The sequence below is a fragment of the Ornithodoros turicata genome, chromosome 6 (genome assembly GCF_037126465.1).
Source record: "Ornithodoros turicata isolate Travis chromosome 6, ASM3712646v1, whole genome shotgun sequence".
Taxonomy (NCBI): Eukaryota; Metazoa; Arthropoda; class Arachnida; order Ixodida; family Argasidae; genus Ornithodoros; species Ornithodoros turicata.
In genome coordinates, this window is record NC_088206.1 from 4071477 (window position 1) to 4093513 (window position 22037).

The 22037-nt window shown below is 44.7% G+C and overlaps 1 protein-coding gene across 1 annotated transcript in view; it reads left to right on the plus strand.

Moving 5' to 3' along the window:
* The first annotated feature begins 247 nt into the window (after positions 1-247).
* LOC135397478 (uncharacterized) overlaps positions 248-22037 on the plus strand; it is an 82252-nt gene continuing 60462 nt past the window's right edge. Inside the window, exons 1-2 of the mRNA XM_064629082.1 lie at positions 248-293; positions 9094-9180. Coding sequence (XP_064485152.1) covers positions 263-293; positions 9094-9180 — 118 coding nt within the window. The 5' untranslated portion in view covers positions 248-262. The remainder of the gene's footprint in view (positions 294-9093; positions 9181-22037) is intronic.

Consider the following 22037-nt stretch of genomic DNA (forward strand, 5'->3'; position numbering starts at 1 on the left):
AATAGCCCATCCCCTGAGATGGACTCCACTGTTTCGCCGGATATTGACTTATCGAGCACTACCTAGGACGACACTGAGCTTTCTTCCCTCACGTATATCATGGCGTGCAGGAAGAGATAGACTCAAGGTTGCTAGCAGGAAAAGCAGCTTCTCAACGCGGAAAAGTACTGTGGCCACAAGTCCTTTCTGAGCTTATATTGTTAACGTGGAAGGTGTGAATGTCAAGGTGTTGCGCGCCCACCCTTGTTGCCAGTGTAAGAAGATGTTTATTCTCGTCTGGCGGGAAAAACGAGGTAAAAATAGCTAAAATTGATGGCTAGACGGAAGTTGTGATTGAGAGGGTGAGCTTGGTCTCCTCCTTGCGCCATGAATGGAGGAAATGTCACGGGAAATCTCGGATACGTTGAAGTTGTATGAGATTACGTTGCGTATAACAGTGAACCCTCGTTATTATGACCATGGTCGTTCCCGAAAATTTTGGTCATAATGCGGAATTGTCATATTAACGGGAGGATTTGCAGAAGTTTCACTGCATTGTTCCCCAGGAGTATTGTCGTAAAGCGCGTATATGTCAGATTAACGGGGGTCATATTAACGAGGGTTCACTGTATAGGAAGGGTACTTCATTATAGGACTTCGAGCCAAGAGCGGGTGGGGGTATTTTCCGGTCGCGGGGATTATTTTGTCTTCGAACGTGTTATTTTGGGTAATTTCGAAAGCGTGGAAATTATAACACTGAGACAGTTTCGTTTTCTGAGTACGTTATAGTATCTTTGAAAGCAGGCCCCTTTCATGTGCCGCATTTCACATTGTTCAGTCCAAGTTTTATTCTATTTTATTTATTTATTTACGAACGGGTTATTTCGTCGTCATTCTCTCCATTTACTAGGGATCGGGTCGGTTTATTCTTCCATTCTGAAAACTAATGATCGCAACCTGTTTTTCACGTATCTACTTAATAGCATTGTATGCATTGCGGGTAAGCATCCGTAGATGCCTTTGAAAGACTTAGGTTATTCATGCGCCAACAAGTGCATTTCGCAGTTCGCTAGACTTTTCCTGCGGGTCGAAATTCCCGCCACTTGGCCGTACCCACTAGCAATTCGAAAGAACACAAAACACGCGTTACTTCGCAACCAAACGTCCCCAAGCTTACGCGCGCCGTATTGTGGCAAAAAGTAAACAAAGAAAAACAATCGCAGTTTTCTTCGGAAACTGCATGAAGTCACATAACCCCCGGAATGAATAGGTAAACAAAAGCTATCTTCGAACCTTCTTCGTCAATCATTAGTGCACTGATACGGTTAATTCTCTTCTTTATTATTTCACATTTAGTGTCAGCCACTAAAGGTATTTAAGTACCTGCTAGTAGCACCATTCTATTGTGGTTTAGTATTGTACAAGGACGTTTGTGGGTCTTTAATTATTTCAAGTGTTGGTAGTTTGTTGAACAATGTCTGTATAAACACATGCTGCTGGTGCTGAAATTAGGGCGTCGGGGCCTTGTCAAGTTGCTTAAGCAACTTTTTGCCCTGCCGCCTTCCATGTACATAATAGCTCATGGTAAATAAATTTCAATTCAATTCAATTCTCGTTCTTGAAACGCTCGTTCTACACGCTAGAAAAACCGTGTATACGTTTCTTCAAAATCAACACCCCGCAACATAGCAACGCATTCGCTGTCTTAGAATCGACTCGTATAACATCGAACCGTATAACATGTGGTAACTTCCTTCCGTTTCCATTTTGATGCCAATACACTCCTTCCATTTTGATGGCAATACACCTCAGGAACTGACTGTCATCATTCAGCACTTGCAACTTCATTACCGTCGTGAAAGTGAGCGCAGTTCGATTTCCGAAGTGGTGACCGCGTTTCGGCCTTCACTGTTTCGAGGGTCTTCCATTAGAAGGTGACAATGGTGACATTGCACGAGAGCACCGACGAGACCAACTCTATGAAATGCCGTCTAAAAAAAACAAGAATATTTTCTTTCGGCGTGCGCGGGTCGATGAAGCCTAACATCGATTGCTTTTGGAACCCTCGGTTCGATACATGGCACAGTATAGATGATCGTGATCACAGTACATCACATGCGGTGATATTACTCCTATAAGCAATCGTCTGAAACAAGTCCGGAGATTATATTCGATCGAATCCGGCGTGCGAGCACAAGATGAAATCCTATTCGGCGGGTTTTCCTCGATGTGGGACTAACACAAATCAAAATGTGTCCTGACGTGAGGAATTATGCGTTCGCTGGGCGCTTTCAGCGATTAGGAGTTACTCCGTCGAGGGAGTATAAGGTTATTTATTTGTATTTATCTATTTATTTCGAGTGTCCAGCAACAGCCAAGGCCTATTTGGTGATACGCACAGTATATACCCTCGCCAAGCATAAAGGAAACCTAAAAACAAAATTAGAAACACACGCATCAAACCTAAACTATAGGATCATCACACATGCAGTCAAGTTAAACATTAAAACGGAAGGTGATTAAGCAGCAACTCATAAGAGTTACGAACTACAAACGTTAGCACTGGCACTGTAGGAACACTGCAAACGTGACATCGGCGAACTCGTATTCGATAACGTGAACGTGATGATGATGATGATAGGGGAAAAAATGGAGATGTGAGCCGGTTCACCGCGGGACAAGCTACTCCAGGTCCAGTAGAGAGAAAAAAAGAAAAATAAAACGCCTAAAAAGACGACAGCTTTGCTATGCTCTTAACGTGAACGCGAATTATCGTGAACTCTGCATATTTCTAGGTAAAGAATCAGCCGTGTTGGTTCTCCCTTGCTTTCCAGTGTTCGGTTTGCATTAGAACACTTTATTTATTTATTTATTTATTTATTTATTGAAAGGAGCATATAAGGATATGCGTGGCTCAAAAACCTTTGACCATATACCGAACGGAAGGAAAGGCCGTCCGAAGAAATGAAGAATCAGCAAAGAAATGAGACTTTCAAGAATTGTTTCTGCGCTTGCACGGCGCATATGCTGTTCCTGTTTGGTACCACATGCTATATGACACGCAAATGCTAATGGTTCATCACGTTAATCACGCATTGTACTGCACGCGAGAGAAGTGAGGAATAAAGCATGATTCACACTATAGTTAGGGCCTGACTTTTTCGGGTTTTATTTTTGGCCAGATTCGGGGGGTAAATATCCGGTGATATTTTTCATTTGGAAATTCGGGTGTATTCGGGTTAAATCCCGTTACGGCATATTCTGTCGTCAGGAATTCGGGTGATTTTTTTTTGTTTAATAAAAATTTGTCTTAACATGGAACTAATGTTTAGCGATGTTATCAAACTTTATTTTAATGCGCGCTTATGAGTGTGCCACGCGACCCGGATGTTTTCGGGTAGATTCGGGTTAAACCCGAATTTTACAGATTTCATTCGGGGGGTAAATATCGGGCGGATACGGGTTTAACCCTAAAAAGTCAGGCCCTAACTATAGTGCGTCCTGCTGCATGCGGGTGCCTGCGTGCGTTGTAAGCAATCCGTTCCGCTGTTCACATACCTGCGTTCGAATGCGTGCGTCACCAAACCGTAAGCCAATGAGCGCCGCCAGCGCCTTCCACTCCGGTGGCCGCCATGTTGAAAACAGTCTCGCAAAGAGAAACCTATACTGCGCACGCTCAGAAGGCGGCCTCGCGATTCGTTCTCCGCTTGCGGGCTGCTGCGTGCGTCGGAAAAAGTTGAGCTCGGGCGAACTCCTTGCGTTCTGCTGCGGGAGGTCACGCACGTATCTGTTGCCATGGTAACCAGCGCCCGCACGCATTCGCAAGCAGCAGAATGCACTAGTGTGAACCATGCTTTATTTTTTGCGAGACACAAAACGTGCAACTCGTGGGGGTGAAGTGCAATACGTATATACAGTCAAACTCCTTTATAGCGAACACATTTTTAACGAAAATACCACTACAGCAAATTTTTTTTGCGGTCCCGCTGGAGCCTATAGGTCCAATAATGGACATCCTTTTTAACGAAAATACCTTTGCTGCGATGTTTTTTTTTTTTTTTTTGCTGTCCCCTGAGCTTCGTTGTAAAGGAGTTTGACTGTACAGGGCAGTGCTTCCCAAGCTTACCCCTCTGACCTATCAAAAATAATAGGGTATCGCGTCGCGACCCCCAGCGACTTTTCGCGATGCCACCAACAGCTTTTCGATTTCAATACATGAACAGTAATACACAATATTGACGCTGAAATTTAATTCGACGCGTAATATAGTCAGAGTGAATCGGCTGTGCTACAAAAAAAATGACGAAAGAAGACATAAAAAAAAAACACGCACACACACTCCATGTCAGCAGAAATGGCTGTCCCTATTCGCTAAGGTGAGCTTGTTTGTTAGACGTCTAGCACGAGCTTTTTGTCCCTTTTTTAGTATTAATCTTCATTTAAAACTGCGTACCTTATCTCCTGGAAAATACCTTTGGCGTATCTTTTTTTTTTTTTAACTGTAGATGGAACGACGATACAGAAATGAAAAAGTCTGTCTAACAAGGTACCCCGGGCAGAAAATAAGTGAAATGAGTTTCATATCTGAATGGGATCCGGGATAGCAGGCACGGAGTATCGATTTCCACCTCCTAGACGCTGCCCTTTAATTTCAGTCGCATTCAAGACTGGTTCATCTCACACGTTCATACTCCGTGAAAATAATTTCGCCGATTGTATTTCTTTGCTATTATTTTGTACGTACCTCGTATTGAGAATGGTATCGGATAAAAAAAGAAAAGAAAAAAACGAACGCACGGTCAAAGTAACTCGCAACCATTTCTATTTCCTTCAAAGAAAAAATTCTGAGGGAATTCCTGAACCGAGGCAAAACCAATCCTTGCATTCGTGTATGTCGTTTAGAGGCAGGCCGTCCGGGGACGAAATCGTGATAAAAATTCTTGGGAGTAAATTTCGGCCCCGGCTCCATGATGAGTACTATGGTGGTGGTGGTGGTGATAGGGCTTGCCGTTGTCGGCCTCACGTATGTGGGCAACGTCACGACTCACGCCCTGGGGGAATGTGCGTCCTGGGCCGACTTCTATGGGAACTGTGCCGACATATGTCTGAAAGCGTCTGAGGAAAACCCAGGAAAAACCTGAGTACTTCCGTTTATTTACCGACCGAGTATTTACCGAATCGTAACGTTTGCGGACCATCAGCCACACTTTTACGGTTTTCGAAACTATTCGAATATACGTAGTTTGAAAGAGACGCGTAGCAACGCAATAGATGAGACTATACGAGACATACAAGGACAGCTACCATTCATTAATTGAGAGGGACATTCCTTCGATCCGAAATAATTCGAAACTCTACATTCGATTCGAATTATTCGCTTCGGTACTCGAAAAATCCGAACAACAACTCTGTTAGGTTGTTTTGATGATAGTGCATGAGATGTTTCATCGAATCCGAAATACTCGCACAGACCTATGGCATTTCCATCCTTGGAGCTCTCCGGAAAGACTTCCTGCCTTTCGTACCGGAAGTGAGCACACGTTCATTTCCAGTGCGCAACGACTTCCGATGTCCGAAAGAGACGGCTATGTGTACTCCGTCCAAGGAATTGGCAGAGCGTCCTTTCGGCGAATGCTGGGGACCCCCAATCGTGATTACGACGCACATTGTATCGGAATCTCGTGTTCATAGCTTCTTACTTGTATTGGTTACAATTCTGGTCTGTGCGAGGAAAAAAGAAAAAAAATAATGCGAAACAAATGACTGCGACTTTGCACACCCAAAAAAATTTGGTTTTACCAATCGTTTCAAGAACCCGTCGAATTTTTACAGGCTTTTGCTGCCGGTGTATAGGATCAAATGTCAAACTGTATTGATGATAAGGAAATGTATTATTACTGAAGGGCTAGTTCTAGGTCTTCATTTTTCCTCTGTAACTCGCACCAGCCGCTCTGTGTTAGGGCATCATCTCTTAGTACAACAACAAGCGAATGAGCATGGGATGCGTACTTTACAATATCAAGGTGTAATTAAGTGGAATTCCTTACCACTATCTGTAATTTCATCTAGGAACTTTAAATTAGCATTACATAGGCACTTACTTCACAGTACTGGTCTTGAATCAATATAGATAACACTGTTTAGGATTTTTGTGACTATATTTTTAGTGTAGTAGTATTGGGGTTCAGTGTATACTGCTGTCATATATTTGTTTGACATGTTTCTACGGATCGCACTAGCTTCGGCTATGATCCGGATGGCCTTTCAGCCTTAATGTATCACTTTTATGCTGTCACTGAAAAAAAAATGAAAAAAAATCCGGAATACTTTTCTACCTAATGCTGTCCTCTCCCCACCTGTTGACGTCTATACATCACCGAGCCGCAATTGCGGGCTCACAAAAAATAAAAAATAAAAAATCGACTGGGCTCACAAAATAACTCCGAGACCTTCTAAACTCTAATTCAACTTTCCTCAGCACGTACATGTGCTGCGGGCCTCGTATGCCAGCGTTGTATCTTATTATTGAATGGTCTTATATATATTCAGCGCAGTGTTGCTCGACGTGCTATCGTGACAATGTAGCCCGAGTGATTTGAACGTCCCTTCGTGGACGACGACGACAAGACGAGAACCACTTTGGGGATGCTTGTTCTTGCAGGAGCACGTGGGCGTCAGTTCCTATTCAGCCTTGTGTAGAGAGTTCGTGTCGGCGCATGCGCAATTTACTCGTATAGGCTGTCGTTTTCTTTCATGATTTGTTTCAGTGTACGTTCGCGTTTAGGAAGCCAGCACGAAGCGTTCGAACGATGCATCGAGCCTTCGTTTTGAGCGGTTCACTTCCTCAAAATGCAGTTCATGTGATGTTTGTCATCAGGATGAGTATAATTGATTGGATTATTAGATGTGGAGGTTACTCGGTTATTTCTTCGTTGCTCGTCGTACGAGTAATTCGCGAAGAGAATATTAATACTATTTATTACATCGACTTTCATGCAGGCATTATCCGGGACAATATTACACATTCATTATTACAGATAAATGTACGTTCATACATAAGTCCGAACGTATGGTTATCGTGCTGTTATATGTGCTCATTCCACATTATATTTCCGCGAAGATATTGTTTCAAATTCAGGCTCTGAAAAAAAAAAAAAAAAAAAGTTGCAGAGGCTTAAATTTGTCGCAATAAATCAACCCCACCGCAACTCCGTCTAACTGTTAGTTAGGCTGAACGAGCTATACTTAAACCACACGCATCATTTCATACCCCCCTATCTAATCTCATTCAACACTATCAACCGTGCACACTGATGCCAATGACACTTCGAACGCCGGCACGTGCAACCCTTCTTTCCGAACCTGAGCAGAAATGATGGGCCCGGCACATTGGCACACTTCCTCTGACTCCACCCACCCCTGTAGGATGGTCCGGTTTCGTTCTGCTCCCCTTTCTTGCTTCTCTTTGAACGCAGACGACTTTTCTCAACCGTCGAATCCTGCTTCGATTACGACGCAATCGTCTGCTTGGAAATAAAAAGCAAGAGAAAACCGAAACCGAAACCTGCTACTTCGAGTCCCTGCTTGTAGAACGTGACCCGTATCCCTAAGCTAAACGACTGGCTCTTTTTGATATTTTTGTTCTTATAATTGGACTTTGCTGATCGCGGTTCCTTCTCGTTCATTAATGTTTGCGGAGGAGAGGAGGTATTTGGTGGATCGTCTGCTTTGGTCACGTGGCCGCGTACTTCTGCGAAAGCAGGTTTCTGCTTCAGCGGCCTTGAAAGGTGAACGGGACTCCTTTTTGGCAGTTTTCGTTTCGAGGAGGATCTCTCTGGGTCAGCAGTGAAGATTGGGATCTTTTTACGGCGATCAAGGGATAAGAGTTGGAGCTGGTTAGGCTTAGGTAACACAAAGAAACAAGAATGGAGATATAACTTGGGAGTTTGTTATTTGTGAACCTTCCTTACAGTTCAATCCCTATACGATAGCCAAGTCTTGCGACGAGGACAACATCTTGTCCGACTCTTTTCGGATGAGACACGATTGTATCCGACATCTACTTACCCCGAATTGACGATATGAATCGGGTTGAACACGTCGATGTGACGTAAGTGCCACGCCCGAAATAAGAGCTTGACAACCACAACGATGCTTTCAGCGGCCGTTGCTACGGAGACAAGCCGACATCAGCCGCATGGGAAGCCATTGGTAGCCATAGAAAGCCTGTTTGAAGTATGCGCATGCGCAGCTACCTGCAGGCGGCTGCCATGTTAGTTTGGTGGAAATAATCGGTTTCAAAGTTACGTGACTCGACGACGTTTTGTACCCGTAATCACTACAGTGCGCTTTCACTCTTTCCGCATTGTTCTTGCAATCTTCTCTTGCTACTTTCCCACACGACGTGCCAGCCCGAAAAGCGTCGCCAGGTTTATTTAGGGGTAAAATACGACGTTCGACATTCCGCCGCCAGGGGCGACGCGAACATGGAAATGTTCCATCGGCTGAATCTGACAACATCTCGACTTCACATGTTGGCGTAGCGAAGGAGCGAGACCAAGCCTTATTTATCATAGGTGGCGCTTTGTTGGACCCTATTTTTTTTTTCCCGAATATACCTCTCCCTGTTTGTAAACAAATGGCGTCATAGTGTTCGACAGCGCCATCAATTTGGTAGAGTTGAACTACGCTCGAAGCTAGGGGCGAATAAGGTCGCGCCCGAAAGCGACGGTCTTGAGGGGATTACGCGGTGGTCCCTGACAGGGACGCGACCTTCGGTCCTACCTTACTTTCAATAGGAGGCAGCGAACAGGTGAAACACTCGTGGAACCAAGCCCTACCCTTCCGATTTGTTTTGGTTTCACTCTGTCTACCAACGTCATGCTGACGTTTCTCGGGTAGAGGTCCATTGCCTTTAACAACCTTTATGGCTCCAGTGTTCAAAATAATAATAATAATAATAATAATAATAAAACCTCGTAGCGAGCACTAACTTCTGCAACACACGCTATAAGTTTGCAACAAACATATCCTAGTATATATATATACTGTACAGGAGCATAAGCTGTGAATCCAACGAGGACTGATAAAGACACTCCGTCCTTCTCTCTGCAGGTATATACACAGGCGGATCCACGGCTGTCGCTTCCCAGCGTGAAGCCCTGCCCGAAGTTCCCACCTTGACAGCCACCTGGCGACACGGTACGGGCTTCCCTGTGACATTTTCCAACGGGACATCTTCCGTCACGACGCATACACTCTTTGTCTGTTATTGATTACGTATTCGCTTATTTTTCTCTATAAACTGTTAAGGCTTTTTCTCCGCCCATTGTTGTGTACTGCGCGTCCGTCCGCGCTGACGACAGAGATTTCTTTTTTTGTTTTTCTTCTTCTTTCTCAAAGAATGGGCCTCATTTTCCGCTTGGCTTGGAAGACGAAGTTTCTTTTATTTTTATTTTATTTTATTTATTTTGTTGCGGCGCGGTTGTCGTTTTGAAGTTGTGGCGTGCGTAAAACGCACTCGAGTGTGGCTCATTCACGAGCGTTTGTTTTGTACGTTCGTGTGTTCGTACGTAGTAGTTGCGTGATTGGTCGTTTCCGGGGCTCTGAAACAGGGGTGTGTTTTGTGGAGAGAAAGGGAAGCAGAGAGTTCGAAAGGCTGACGTTGACTTGGGGACGTTTTGAATTCAGTCGAATTTTTTTTTTTCTGGGAGCGGAGTTTTTGTGACCCAGAGATTACTTCTGGGCATTCCAAACATCGTGACCTTGGTATGACCTTGTCCCGAAGAGTTTGGGGGGGGGGGGAAAGATGGAAGTTATATTATCGTGTCCGTATCCTACATTCCGTTGTGAGTTGAGAAGAAAAGAGAGAGAGAGAGAGAAATAAAACGAAAGAAGGGCGTGGCTCAGAAATTATGGGCGTGGCTCAGGCACTTCAGTTTTCGAGAACCCAATTCAAATCATGTTCCGGGCTTTTTTATCCACTTCTGTTATCCACGTAAGTGTATGAAAGATAAATTTAATCAGGGTTATGAATTTTCAAGAAACGATAAGAACTTGTGTGTGGGCCTGTATTTAAGTTCGAAACGTGACCACTTTGTTTCGATCTCTTTTCTACATCGGGAAGTTACAGCAATCGTGATTGCATCTTTAATTTCGAATTTCGCTTATTTTGGAGTGTCGCGCAAACACTTGACGCGTTTCATACTTTTTTTCACTAGACAGACATACGTTTTTTTTTTTTTTAGTAGACAGCCACTGAAAGCTCAGAAACGTACATTACATTTATAGACGATCTCAGGAAATCCCAGTGCTCCTTGAGCACGCTTTGCATCCTGGGAGCTTACTGTCATTGGGGAAGGGAGAAAGGCCCTCGACGTTTCGCTTTTGCTGGCCTTGACACGTCGTGGACAATGCACCGACAGAGGAGAAGTCGAAACATTTTGAAGACCTTCTGCTTCTTTCCAATAACACACAAGCTCCCACAGTTCAAAGCGGCGCTAGGCACTCTGGGATTTTCTGAAGTCGTCTATAGTCGTAGTCCTCGCCATTTTTGTGACGTCACCAGAACGGAACGCGTCGCACAGCGTGTCAGGTTTCGGTTTCATTGCCGCGCCATCATTTCCTCGTCTTGCGCGAAGGAGCGAGGATTGCCACAATTGTGAGCGGAGTTACGATCAACAGCGCCGTTCCACTACTCCAGCGCGCAAACAGAGAGCTGCTTCCTCCACGAGTACTCTCGTGCGTCATCATTCGAGTCGTCCGCCAACGAAATACCGTCGGTCATCAACCCACACAACCTAGTGCTCAAAATGGGTAGCTAGAAATGAATGAAGGGCTAAAAGGGCAACCGTTTGAGAGGGAGGGAAGATGGAATCAGGCAGTTTTCGGTGCTAACAGAGCTCGAGGTCATTGACTCCGCCCTGAACCGCAGGTGCAAACGCGTGCGACGGCACGCTTGGCACGAGCGACAACGCGGCGCAGCACTCGCGCAAACGACACTAGAGTCGATTGTGCGCTCGTTGCAACTCAACGGCAAAATCCGCTCGGAAGGATACGGATGTGCACGTGCGCGGAAAGAAAGAGTTCGCGCCATGCGGGTCTGTGGTGATCAGGTCCGGCGTTTTACGGACTCCTCGGCAGGCGTTTTGACAAACAGGTGGACGTAGTAATCGCTGTAACACGTGGCTGGGTAACTGTTACTTTATAGGTGTTATTCTTTTGACGTCATTCGTTATATAGTACAGTTAGTATAGTTTTTGTTATAGTACACAAAGCCGTTGTTATGTGCATAATATTTACGCGGGTTCCTCGTGATTCATGTGCTATATATCTTTTTGTCACTGTCGTAAGTTTACTCGTATTAAATGCTGTTCCAGCCGTTAATAAGCCTAAAGCGCATTAGCATTGGACAAAGTAGATAAGCTTTAGTATAAGGGGTGGTGGAAATTATGACAGCGGCACGACAACGCTGTGAACCAATCGAAGGCTCGCGTACCCCCGTTTGTTATCGATTCCGTGCCCATCCAAACTGACGCTTGCGTGTCAGAAGTTGGATTGGATTGGATTGGATAAGAAAGAAAAATATGGAGAGAAGTTATTCCCGACCCAATCAAGACTGGCTACTCCAAAACGCTTTTGTGGGTGGAACAATATAGAAAGAAAGAAAAAAGAACAGGAAAAAGGCAGAAGTTGATCGATCGATCGATTGATTGATTGATTATTTGAAAGAAAACCAGGGAGAAATTGAAGGCAGGAGGAAGATTATTATTGATCTAGAATCAGGCTCAAATCCCACTAAATATACTGTGCACCCCCCACGCGTACTAACATCGAAATTCAAATCGGACAATAAGAACCCTTTAAAACGGGGCCACACGAAGCGTAAACTCACATTGTGGAACGCGCTTGCATTAACATATATAGCGTTACAAAATTTCCTTCGATCGAGGAAATCCACCCATGGTTGCCCGATGTGCGTGTCTGGTGTTGTTACGAAAACGCAGTCCCTTCGAAGACCATAAAATATGGCGAAAACAAAAGGTGCTCCTCACGTGCGTGACCCATGTTTCCAGACATTGTTCGAGTTCCTCGCTTTTATAGCTTGATGGTATCAATCCCCGTTGGGAAGTCTGGCCACGCGGAACTGATAACGGCCACGGAGTCGGCTGCCGGAACGTTTCTTGCTCTTTGCCATCATAGAGGATTGTGGGCGGGGACTGTGTGAGGGAGGGTACGTTTGGGTTACGCAAGGACGTAATCCAAAGTAAGGACGTAAGGATATAACGGTACGTAAGGAGCTTGAGGAGATTTCAAATGGCTTCGAATTTTTCGAACCACGTTTCCAATGGCCAATAAAAGCTGTCTATAATTACCCCGCGAAATGTATCAAAGAAAAATATCGGATAAATAATGTGTTTTCCATTTTGGCGCGCGCGTTAGCACTGCGAACCAGCTGTGGCCATAAACAGTGTATACAGATGTGGAGAGGTGGAGGGATGACAGCAGGGAGCGAGCGTCATGGGCCGGCTTCAGGCGGAACTGTGTCTCAAAACCCGAGACAGCACAGCTGGTCCCATTATTTACTATGAAAAAACGAGTGGATTACTTTTTACAACAACAACAACCTAGATGATGATGATGAGATGGGGTGTTTCACCGCGGTGGTGCGCTCGCTGCTGGCCTCGCGTAAAAACAAAATAAAAACAATGGACGATAATAAAGAGAAATGACCTATCGATATCGCTATTGAATGTGATACTACGACTTCCGTGGCAACGATGCACATTAGAACAGAGAACGTAACAAACTGTTTAAAAAATTATTACCATCAGTCACGTCGAATGTTTTTATTTTTTTAGTCATTCGGCAGCTTCTGTGTTTGTTGCTGCTTTTTCTTTTTTTTTTTCATTCTCGCAGTTTGCGCGCAATTATTTATTTATTTATTTATTAAGTATACGTGTATAACACGCTTTCCGATAGTCCTGTCACCGTCTGAAGTTTTCCCTGGGTTTTGCGAAGACTTTCCAGACGAATGTCGCCACAGTTCCACCCGTGAAGTCTGCCCAGGACGCACACTAACCCCCCTCTGTTTCCCCGCTCCTTCCTGCTGCACTCTCTCCATCTGTCCACGCCTGTACGCCGCTCATTGCCACAGTTGCTTCGTGGCGCAACACGGAATTCAAAAAAACAAACAAAAAAAAAAAGCTTTCCGATAGAGCGAGCGCAGTCCAAGTCGCGACACAGCAGCCTTTGTTGGACACATAATACGGCTGCGTTTTGTGCAGAAGCATCTAATCCTGTTAGAGGCTCCATAGAATGTAGAGGCTTCCCAACCGGGCATTAGATAGCTCTCCAGTCGGTCAATACAATAAATAGCTATATATCTCTCTCTCCTAAACGGTCTTCCAGTTGCTGCACTCACACCGAACTTGTCCGCCGTGAAATTGTGTCGGGGTTGGGGGGGGGGGGGGTGATGTATAGGGGAAGAGAAGCTGCAGCCAGCCTGCTCTGGAGTGACGGCTCGGTGAGGGTGAAAGAGAGAGGGGAGAGATGATGGTGGCACAGGAGAAGGAGGGGGAGTGCTATCCCTCTTGCTCTGGGATGCGGGTAGTCCGAGAGAGCTAACCCACCACAGATAACACGCAAGCATCCCTTAGTATAGTATTCATTGGGATGGTCCTTGTACCACGGTAACCACTAGGATTTATTGGTGAAGTTACCCCATCTGTGAAATTGTGTCGCGCGTTTTTCGCATGTTGAGCATTGCCTTTTCTCTCTCTCTCTTTTTTTTAGGTTGAGGTGGTTGGGGCAGCTTGATAATGATGAAAGTCACTGAAAAGGTTAGCCAGCTGTATAGGACTCGAACCCACATCTTCTGGACTACTTCATCGTTAAATTCTTAGGCAACTTGAGGCCTTGTATGTGATTGTCCCTTCTATGTTGTTCCAGCCTCAGAACATCAGTTCTCTCAGGTTGATAATGTTTTGTTGGATTAGGCTGTTCATCATTCGAGTTGAACGGCTTTCGGAAGCTATGACCGCTCTCATCGCGTGACGATAAAATATATAGATATATATGGCAGAGAGCGCCGGCTATATAAACGCCAATAAAACTGTGATCGATAGCTGTATCCGTTTACAACCGAAAGAAGTGAGATTTGCCTTTCGCGTAATTGGCTTGATTATTATTATTATTATCGCCATAATCAATCACCCAACGACAGTCAGTCGCTCAAATTATTGCTGTCAGAGGCGACAATACGAAAAAAAAAAAAAAAAACAAAGGAGAAGGAGAGGCTACGATGGGTGTCCCTTTTAATCTCTTTTAAAATATTCGATGTGACATGCTTTTATTGCAGCGCGCGCATTCTCGAGAAATGTAGACGTCTAATTGATGCAAATACAATTGAAAACAATTTGAAATGCTTAACGCAAGGGAATTACAACACCAACAGTTAAATGGTGAATGATTATGTTACGGGGTGTTTACTGCGGGAATATTGCAACGCTCAGTGGCAATATCCTTGTTCGATAAATGTTCGTAACCTTTTCATTTCTCGTTTTTATCAAGGTATAATTTTCCTTCCATATATTCGTTTTATGCATATGTATACAGGGTGTTTATTTTTAGCCTTTACAGAGTTTTTATTTAAAAAAAAACACTATGAGAGCCACATAGATGTCGTTTTTTTTTTTTTTTTCAGTTGAGTTCTACGACCAGGCGGGCCGATACTCTCGAAGGAAGTGTCAACCACAAGATGACTAATTACCTAAAATTCATTAATCTGATCTCTCGCTTTTGCCCGAAATTCCCTAATTAAAAAGTAGTTAATGAATTTCGGGTAATTAGTAGTCATCTTCTAGTTATATACTCTCTTCCAGAGGATGTCCGCATGGCCGTAGAACTCAACTGCAAAAACAACATCTATGCTGCCTCTCGTAGTTTTTTTAAATAAAATTAAAAATTCTGTAACGGCTAAAAATAAACACCTCGTATTTACTCGAGCGACGACAAGTCACTCTCTAAAAAGTCACTTCACCAACAACTTCCTCGAGACTTATCCACGTATAACAACCTCGACATTTCAAGCACGAGATCGCACCCCTCCTTCCCCCCCACACATCGCATGATATACACCAAACCTATCCACACACCTCTATCGTTCTAAACCGCGCACTTATCCAGTCCTTCCGCATCTCGGGGCACGGGTCCCTAAAATACCCTGGGCGACGAATCACGGTGCAAGCACGAAAAACGTGTGGGTAAAACAAAGGAGGACCACATCTCTGTAGGTCGCGTGAGGAGGACTATCAAGAGTGGGAGAGGGTACACTATAAATACGAGCTGGACCACCAAGTCCGACTGCGATCCCTTGGTACCCGGCCAACGTCTAGCCCCGCGACGCCTGCGCCATGTCGTCGGCAGTGTCTGATGACGAAACTGAATCTCCCGCATTCCTTTATTTCCTCCAGCACACCTTCAGGGTTGCCAGCTGCTCAACCCTTTCGTCCTAAGTCTGGCTGAGTGAGGTCGTTTTATAAATACACGCCCGGCAGGGTTCGTACGTCAAATTGAGTTCATGCGGATGAAACTGAAAGGCCGCGCATTCTTCAGCGAGGGGTTTAAACGGTACGTGTAAAAGAGACAACGAAAAGTACGTGCGTCGAATCATACTGTGCGGTTACATTTACGTCTTCCTTGGCACGGACTTCGGCTATCATTTAGGGAAGTGTTTCTCAAACTGCGCGGGCCATGACCCCCAAAATGGGTCATGAGCCTTTTTCTGGGGGTCATGGAGGGTCCAAGCAAAGTCACTGAAAAGGTTAGCTAGCTGTAGGACTCGAACCCACATCTTCTGGATGATTGTCCCTTCTATGTTGTTCCAGCCTCAGAACATCAGTTCTTTCATGCTATATACATGTCTCGAGCCACGCAGACTAACGTATTGATTTGCTCGTATCAACATCGTCGTTACTTATTTGTTGTTGTTGCTTGTATCAAGAATGCAAATACATCGTTCTCATTAAAATACACGATTAAATCAATGCGCGTTAAAAAACGTTAATAAGCATTTTGGTAGCTCTCTCTGTGCTTAATGTTTTTTTTTAAAATAGATTACAATGTAAATGTATCTGCGTCATTGGGAAAAGTAAATTTTCGAGAAGGCTTATAAAGGTGGGGGGTCATGGTGTAGGTTTGGTATACTACTCGAAGGGGGTCACGCACCGGAAAAGTTTGAGAAACACTGATTTAGGGAGTATGCCGAATATATCGTTCTCAACTTTGATCCTTTGACATAACGATCACTTTTTTTTTATATAGACTGAGCGCAACGAAGATCCGCCCTTTATCACGGCCAGCTCCGGCTATACCGTTGACACGCGTCACGCGTCCCCTGGCGATAAGACTGCTCGTAATTCCGTGCAATGAGCGCTCATTTTGCCTCACTGATATGTCTTAACAGCTGTCAATCGACGATTCTGTTCCCTTCCAGATAATACTTTGTTTCTCAAAACGATATTAACGATTTCCGTTGCGCGTGATCGTCAACACGACGTCCCACTGGCGACTTCCCGATACCGACGCAGAAAGTTTTCACGAGGTAGTCGACCTCGAGCGAAAGATAGAAGTGCAAGAAGATGCGGAACATGTTGGTTTACTCGAATCACGATGAACAAGCGCAAAAGAGGCACGCAGACGGAGAGCTTTCACGAGCAATTTGGTTTATTGGGAGATACAGAAACTGGCGAGCCTCTGTCTATACCCCCATCTAACTTTCCCCCAGCAACGGTCGCTTTTGTAGCTAGGAATCTGACAGGTTATAGCCCTGGGCCCCCACGGAAGAACGTTGAGAACGCTACTGAGGAATCCTCCTTTCATCACACGATGAAAAATAAAGTGATTGATTGATTGATGTCCGCCCGCTCGTTCGTCTTCCAGGTTTAAAGCGAGACAGTCGCATCGCACTGACCATCAAGAGTCCCTGGTAGCACATTTCTGCAATTCAGTGTATCTGTATAGGTGGCCGTGCTGAGATGTCCTTGCCGTGTGCATCCCCATGGTGACGTTTCTCTTCAGTTTTCTTTCCCCGCGACGTATCAGTCGGTGTTGATATACGACCAGACTTGTACGTAACGGGTAACGGGTAATTGCGTTACTAGTAATCAATTACTTTTTTGAGTAATTTGTAACGTAATCGATTACTTTTGGGGCCCAGTAATTTTTTGAGTAATTCAATTACAATTTTCAGTAATCAATTACCAAGTAATCGATCACTTGGAAACTAAAGAATCCACGTTGTTCGGGACGACGCACACACACATATATGGGATGATTCACCGCCGCGAGAAGACAAAACCAACTGCCCTCTGCAAGTTCGGTGCAAGGCAGCTGTCTTATCTCTAGGACAACAATTACTTACCCGAGGACCCCAAGGTCAATTGCCACAGTGTTCCGCACGTGTAGTGTATTTTTGAGTCCACTGTCCTCTCCCTATTCATGTGTACTAAAGTTGAACACTGCTCTTAGGAAATAAATTCTGCTTCATTGCTGACTTCGTTTTGCTTCGTTTCGCTTCGTTTTTGCTCAGTTTCCTTTTTTTTGTGTGTGTGGATATCTTTTTCTTATATATTTTTTTCTATCTCTTTTTTATATCGTTTTCTCAGATATCGAAAGTAATTGGCAAAGTAACGCGTTACTTTTCAAGGCGTTACTTCATTACTTTTTCCGGCAAGTAATTTGTAACGGTAAAAAATTACTTTTTCGTACAAGGTAACGGTAATCAATTACTTTTTTTTTAGTAACGTGTACAAGTCTGTATACGACGAACCCCTTTCTAAATGGAACCGTCGCAGATTGTCATCGAGGCTCACACCAGCTTCGTACCGATAATAGGTCGCATATATAGCATATATTTCTATAATCGTCTGAGCTCGTTTGACGGGATAAATATTCCCGTATTTACCACTCAGTGAGCGTGATTTTCTATTTTACGATTTACTGCGCCGAGCTTCTTAAATATGCCCGTTTCCAAGTACCTCGTAGACAAATGCGTTCGTTCTTATACCCTTCTGCCTCCCTGTATGTTATATAAACATAATTCCAGTTCCGTTGCTTCTTTGTGTGGCACTTGTGGAGATATTTCTGGTTGAACAGACCCGCGACGTGTAGCATTTCATTTTCTATACGTGCGTACAACAACGTTTAATTTCGTATATATGTTGCGTTGTGACCAAGTGCATCACCAAGAAATAAGGACATTTCCATTGGTGACACTTTCAAATAAATAAATATACGCGAAGTTCCCCCGATGAAAAAAAAAAATAATAATAATCTTCAAGATGCCTTTCCTTTTCTTAATAAGGCTTCACTTTCTTCTCATTCCTCTTACTGTTCTAACTTGAGCAAGGACAAAAAAAAAAAAAAAATTGGGGGGGGGGGGGGGGGGAGACTCCATCTATACGTCGCGTCGTCAACGCCCACTAAAAGTACCACGCAAAGATTCCTTTTCAACCACACGCGACGATTTCTTGACGCCAGAGACCCGCTCTGTATACCATCCCCCTGCCAGAGCCTGTCCCCTGCCGTCGCTGCCATAATCGCTGCAAAGTTATTACTGCCTCAACATCAGCTTCGCAGATGCGCGCCCCCCACCTCCCCAGCTCCAGCACCACCACCTGTGCTTCCTCCGTACCCCCTCCCCCGTTCTCCCTCTCCACCCAATTCGCTCTCTCCACGTCGTGCACGTGACAGGCATAGGTAGCCTCGTTCCCACTAATTGCTTCCGTACGAGCTGCTGGGGATGCAGCCTCGTCTTCCGATGCGACATTATTACGCTTCGTTAACTACAGAATGCGAAAACAACAAAAAATATATAAAGGGAAATTATTGAAAGGAAGAAATTTTTGCGGTAGCTTCGTGAATCGTTAGGGTTTACTTCGGATATTACGTCGTAGTTTAGGTAGAAGCTATAGTTCAGCAGAAGAAGAAGGTTATCTGATTGGTGGTTGATCACCCTCGATCATGGGAAGTTACGTTCGTGGCGTCTAACGAGACGAGATGATTTCTGCGCCATTATATCAGATATATTGATTCGGATTAACGATCGCATTTTATAAGGATTAATAAGGATTAGTACTACAGACAATATACAGGGTGTTCAAAATTAAGCTTTCACGAGCGCTACGCAAACACAGCGATGACAGGAAACCGGATGATAATAACTTTACGCTACTTGTGTAAGAAACTGATGCTGCTAATTATGTAGCACATGTTTCTTACTCAAGGAACAGAAAAAGTAGCACCAGTTTTCTTTTGTTCGCCTATTTAAAAAGTGCTAGTGAAAACTTAATTTTGAACACCCTGTATATAGGGAACAGTAGCTCAGGCGCATCGGTGACATTCACCAGGTTTCTCGTTTAGAATGTAAACAAACATTCAAAATGCGAAAACTTCCGGGCAATTTTTGAAACAACAAACGTACTGGCATCAAAACGTTCGTGCTGGCGAAAAAGAGGCAGGCTGGATGCTCGGAAGAACTGTTGCGCGTCGTTCATCCAGGCCAAAGATTATTTACTTGTGCCACTCAAACTTGCTTCTGTGTAGATATTGAGACAAGCGCTTACTCGTCCGCTGTAGGGACCGTGGTTCTAGCATGACTTCGAAAGCATACTATGCATGAGCCTGGGAGTTATTTCGATACAGGGTGCCTCAGTTAAATCCCCTGGCTAAATAATTGGCGAACGCGTGCACCCATCGAAGAACTTTCTTTTTTACAAGTATCTGTCCAATACTACCTATATAAGCTGCGCACCGCGTGAATGAGTAGAAGGCGCGCTCATTGTTTAAGTAAAAAATTAAATAAGTTTCATGAAAAACATAACTTCTAAAGCAGGGCGCTGTGGACATTAAAATGGGTACTATACCCGTTTTGGGACCTTCAGTGGACACCTTTTAGAGGAAAATCTGCCACCGAAGCGGGTCATTTGTTGCAGTAATTAATTGGTTTCGATTTACATATTTTTGTCGCGGCTGGTCGCGGTGAAGCGCAAAAGGACGCTCTTCCGTTCCCTTATCCACCAATGAATTTACGTCCTTTTTGCGCTTCGCCGCGACCAGCCGCGACAAAAATATGTGAACCGAAACCAATTAATTACTGCAACAAATGACCCGCTTCGGTGGCAGATTTTTCTCTAAAAGGTGTCCACTGAAGGTCCCAAAAGGGGTAGTACCCATTTTAATGCCGACGGCGCGCCCTGCTTTAGAAGTTACGTTTTTCGCGAAACTCATTCAAGTTCTCATTTAAATAATGAGCGCCTCCCACTCATTCACGCGGTGCGCAGCTTATATAGGTGGTATCGGACAGATACTTGTAAAAAAAAAGAAAATTCTTCGATTGGTGCACCCGTTCGCGAATTATTTAGCCCGGAGATTTAACCGAAACACCCTGCGTATACTTCACCCTATGTTTATAATGTACGTAGTGCGGGAGTTTCACTAGTACCCATAATTACGCGTACCTGTACTTCATTTGTACTCATTTATGTTCGTAGACACGTTAAGCCTCGTCAATGAAATACCTGCATTTTTAACGAAAGCACATGGTGTCATGTCGCATCGGAGAGGTATGGCTCGCGTCAAAGCCAGTTTGTACAGGTCCCGACAAAAGTTTACGGAACACCGGAGTGGTGTATATAGTCATCTGAGCGATACCGTTGCTGCAAACAGGAGCAGATAGACTTACAAACGTGTGATAGAGTACTCCATGCACCTCTCAGAAAGAGTGTCCACTCCCGTTCGCTGCTAGGGTGTCGCTCCGATCATGAAATACGTCGCTGTGGTGTTCCGTGAACTTTTGTCGGGATCTGTACACCGCTCCAGCCTGCGAAGCGGGAAGGGAGCCAGGGTGTCTGGCTCTCTTCCCGCTTATTCCCGCTCTTCCCGCTCTCCTCTCGCTGCCAGTGCGGCAGCGCCTAGCAGGAAACAACGCCTTCATAACCAGGGTCACCCCTATATAGCACCCTCTGCCGTTATTTCTACTAAGCACCGCCAGGGCAGGAGGCGGGAATGACGTTCAAGTTAGCTTTGATGCTAGCTGTACCTGTGTATACGCCGAGTTCCTTTCCAAAAAGGTCTCTCACACAATTTCCGCTCGTCGATATTATCGAACGCGCGGTTAATCAGATAAAAACAGCATGTCGCGCCGTTCGACATGCCGCACCGGAGAGTGCATGGCAGCGCCAATTCCCTTTTGAAAGGCTTCTCATATGAGTTGTGAAAAACAGAGTCTCGAACTGCTTTTTACGTCCCCGTAATCAGAGTTAGTGCTCGACTCATTCGGGCATGATTATTTACTTACTGTACGGTTTAATTCCTTCCACTGGATCTTACGTGTCTGTCAACTGCGTGCGTTTCACTGACGTACGCACTTTATGACGTCAAAACGTCCCCGACAGTTCACGTCATATCTGACACGCCTGACAAACAAAGAAGACAATTTCTTCCTCGGCACAAAGGAAACACAGCTAACGTTATATTACTAACTCCGCGGCTGTACACAGAGGTTATACACGCCGCTATACAATACAGTGGCGATTCTGTGCCGTATAATTAACTTATTCGAAGCAGCATGAAGCGGGAACAGACAGGTGAGGAGAGAACAGCAAGGAGTGGGAGACTGAGGTTAGCGTCCTGGGCCGACTTCAGACAGCACAGTCGGTGGTAGGGTTCGAACCTAGCTACCACCGAACGCCGTATCCACTCTGTCATACCTCTGATATACCGAAGGAGAACTGAAGGAAAAAGTAGTTTTCATTGGTTTTCTCACGGCGTTGTCTTCCAGCCGGTGACTTAACTATACAAACAGCCTCTAACGTAACTTTGTGTGTATGTGCGTGCGGTTTTGCAAGTTTTGTACTATATCTTGGGAAACCCTGGTTGTGATTTTGCACGTTCATGAGTCAATGATCACATGACTTCTTTAAAAGTGTGCTTTTGGTCGTCACTCGTTTTAAACGGGAGGAGACAATGTCAGCCTTTGTTGCAACGAATGTGCAAAC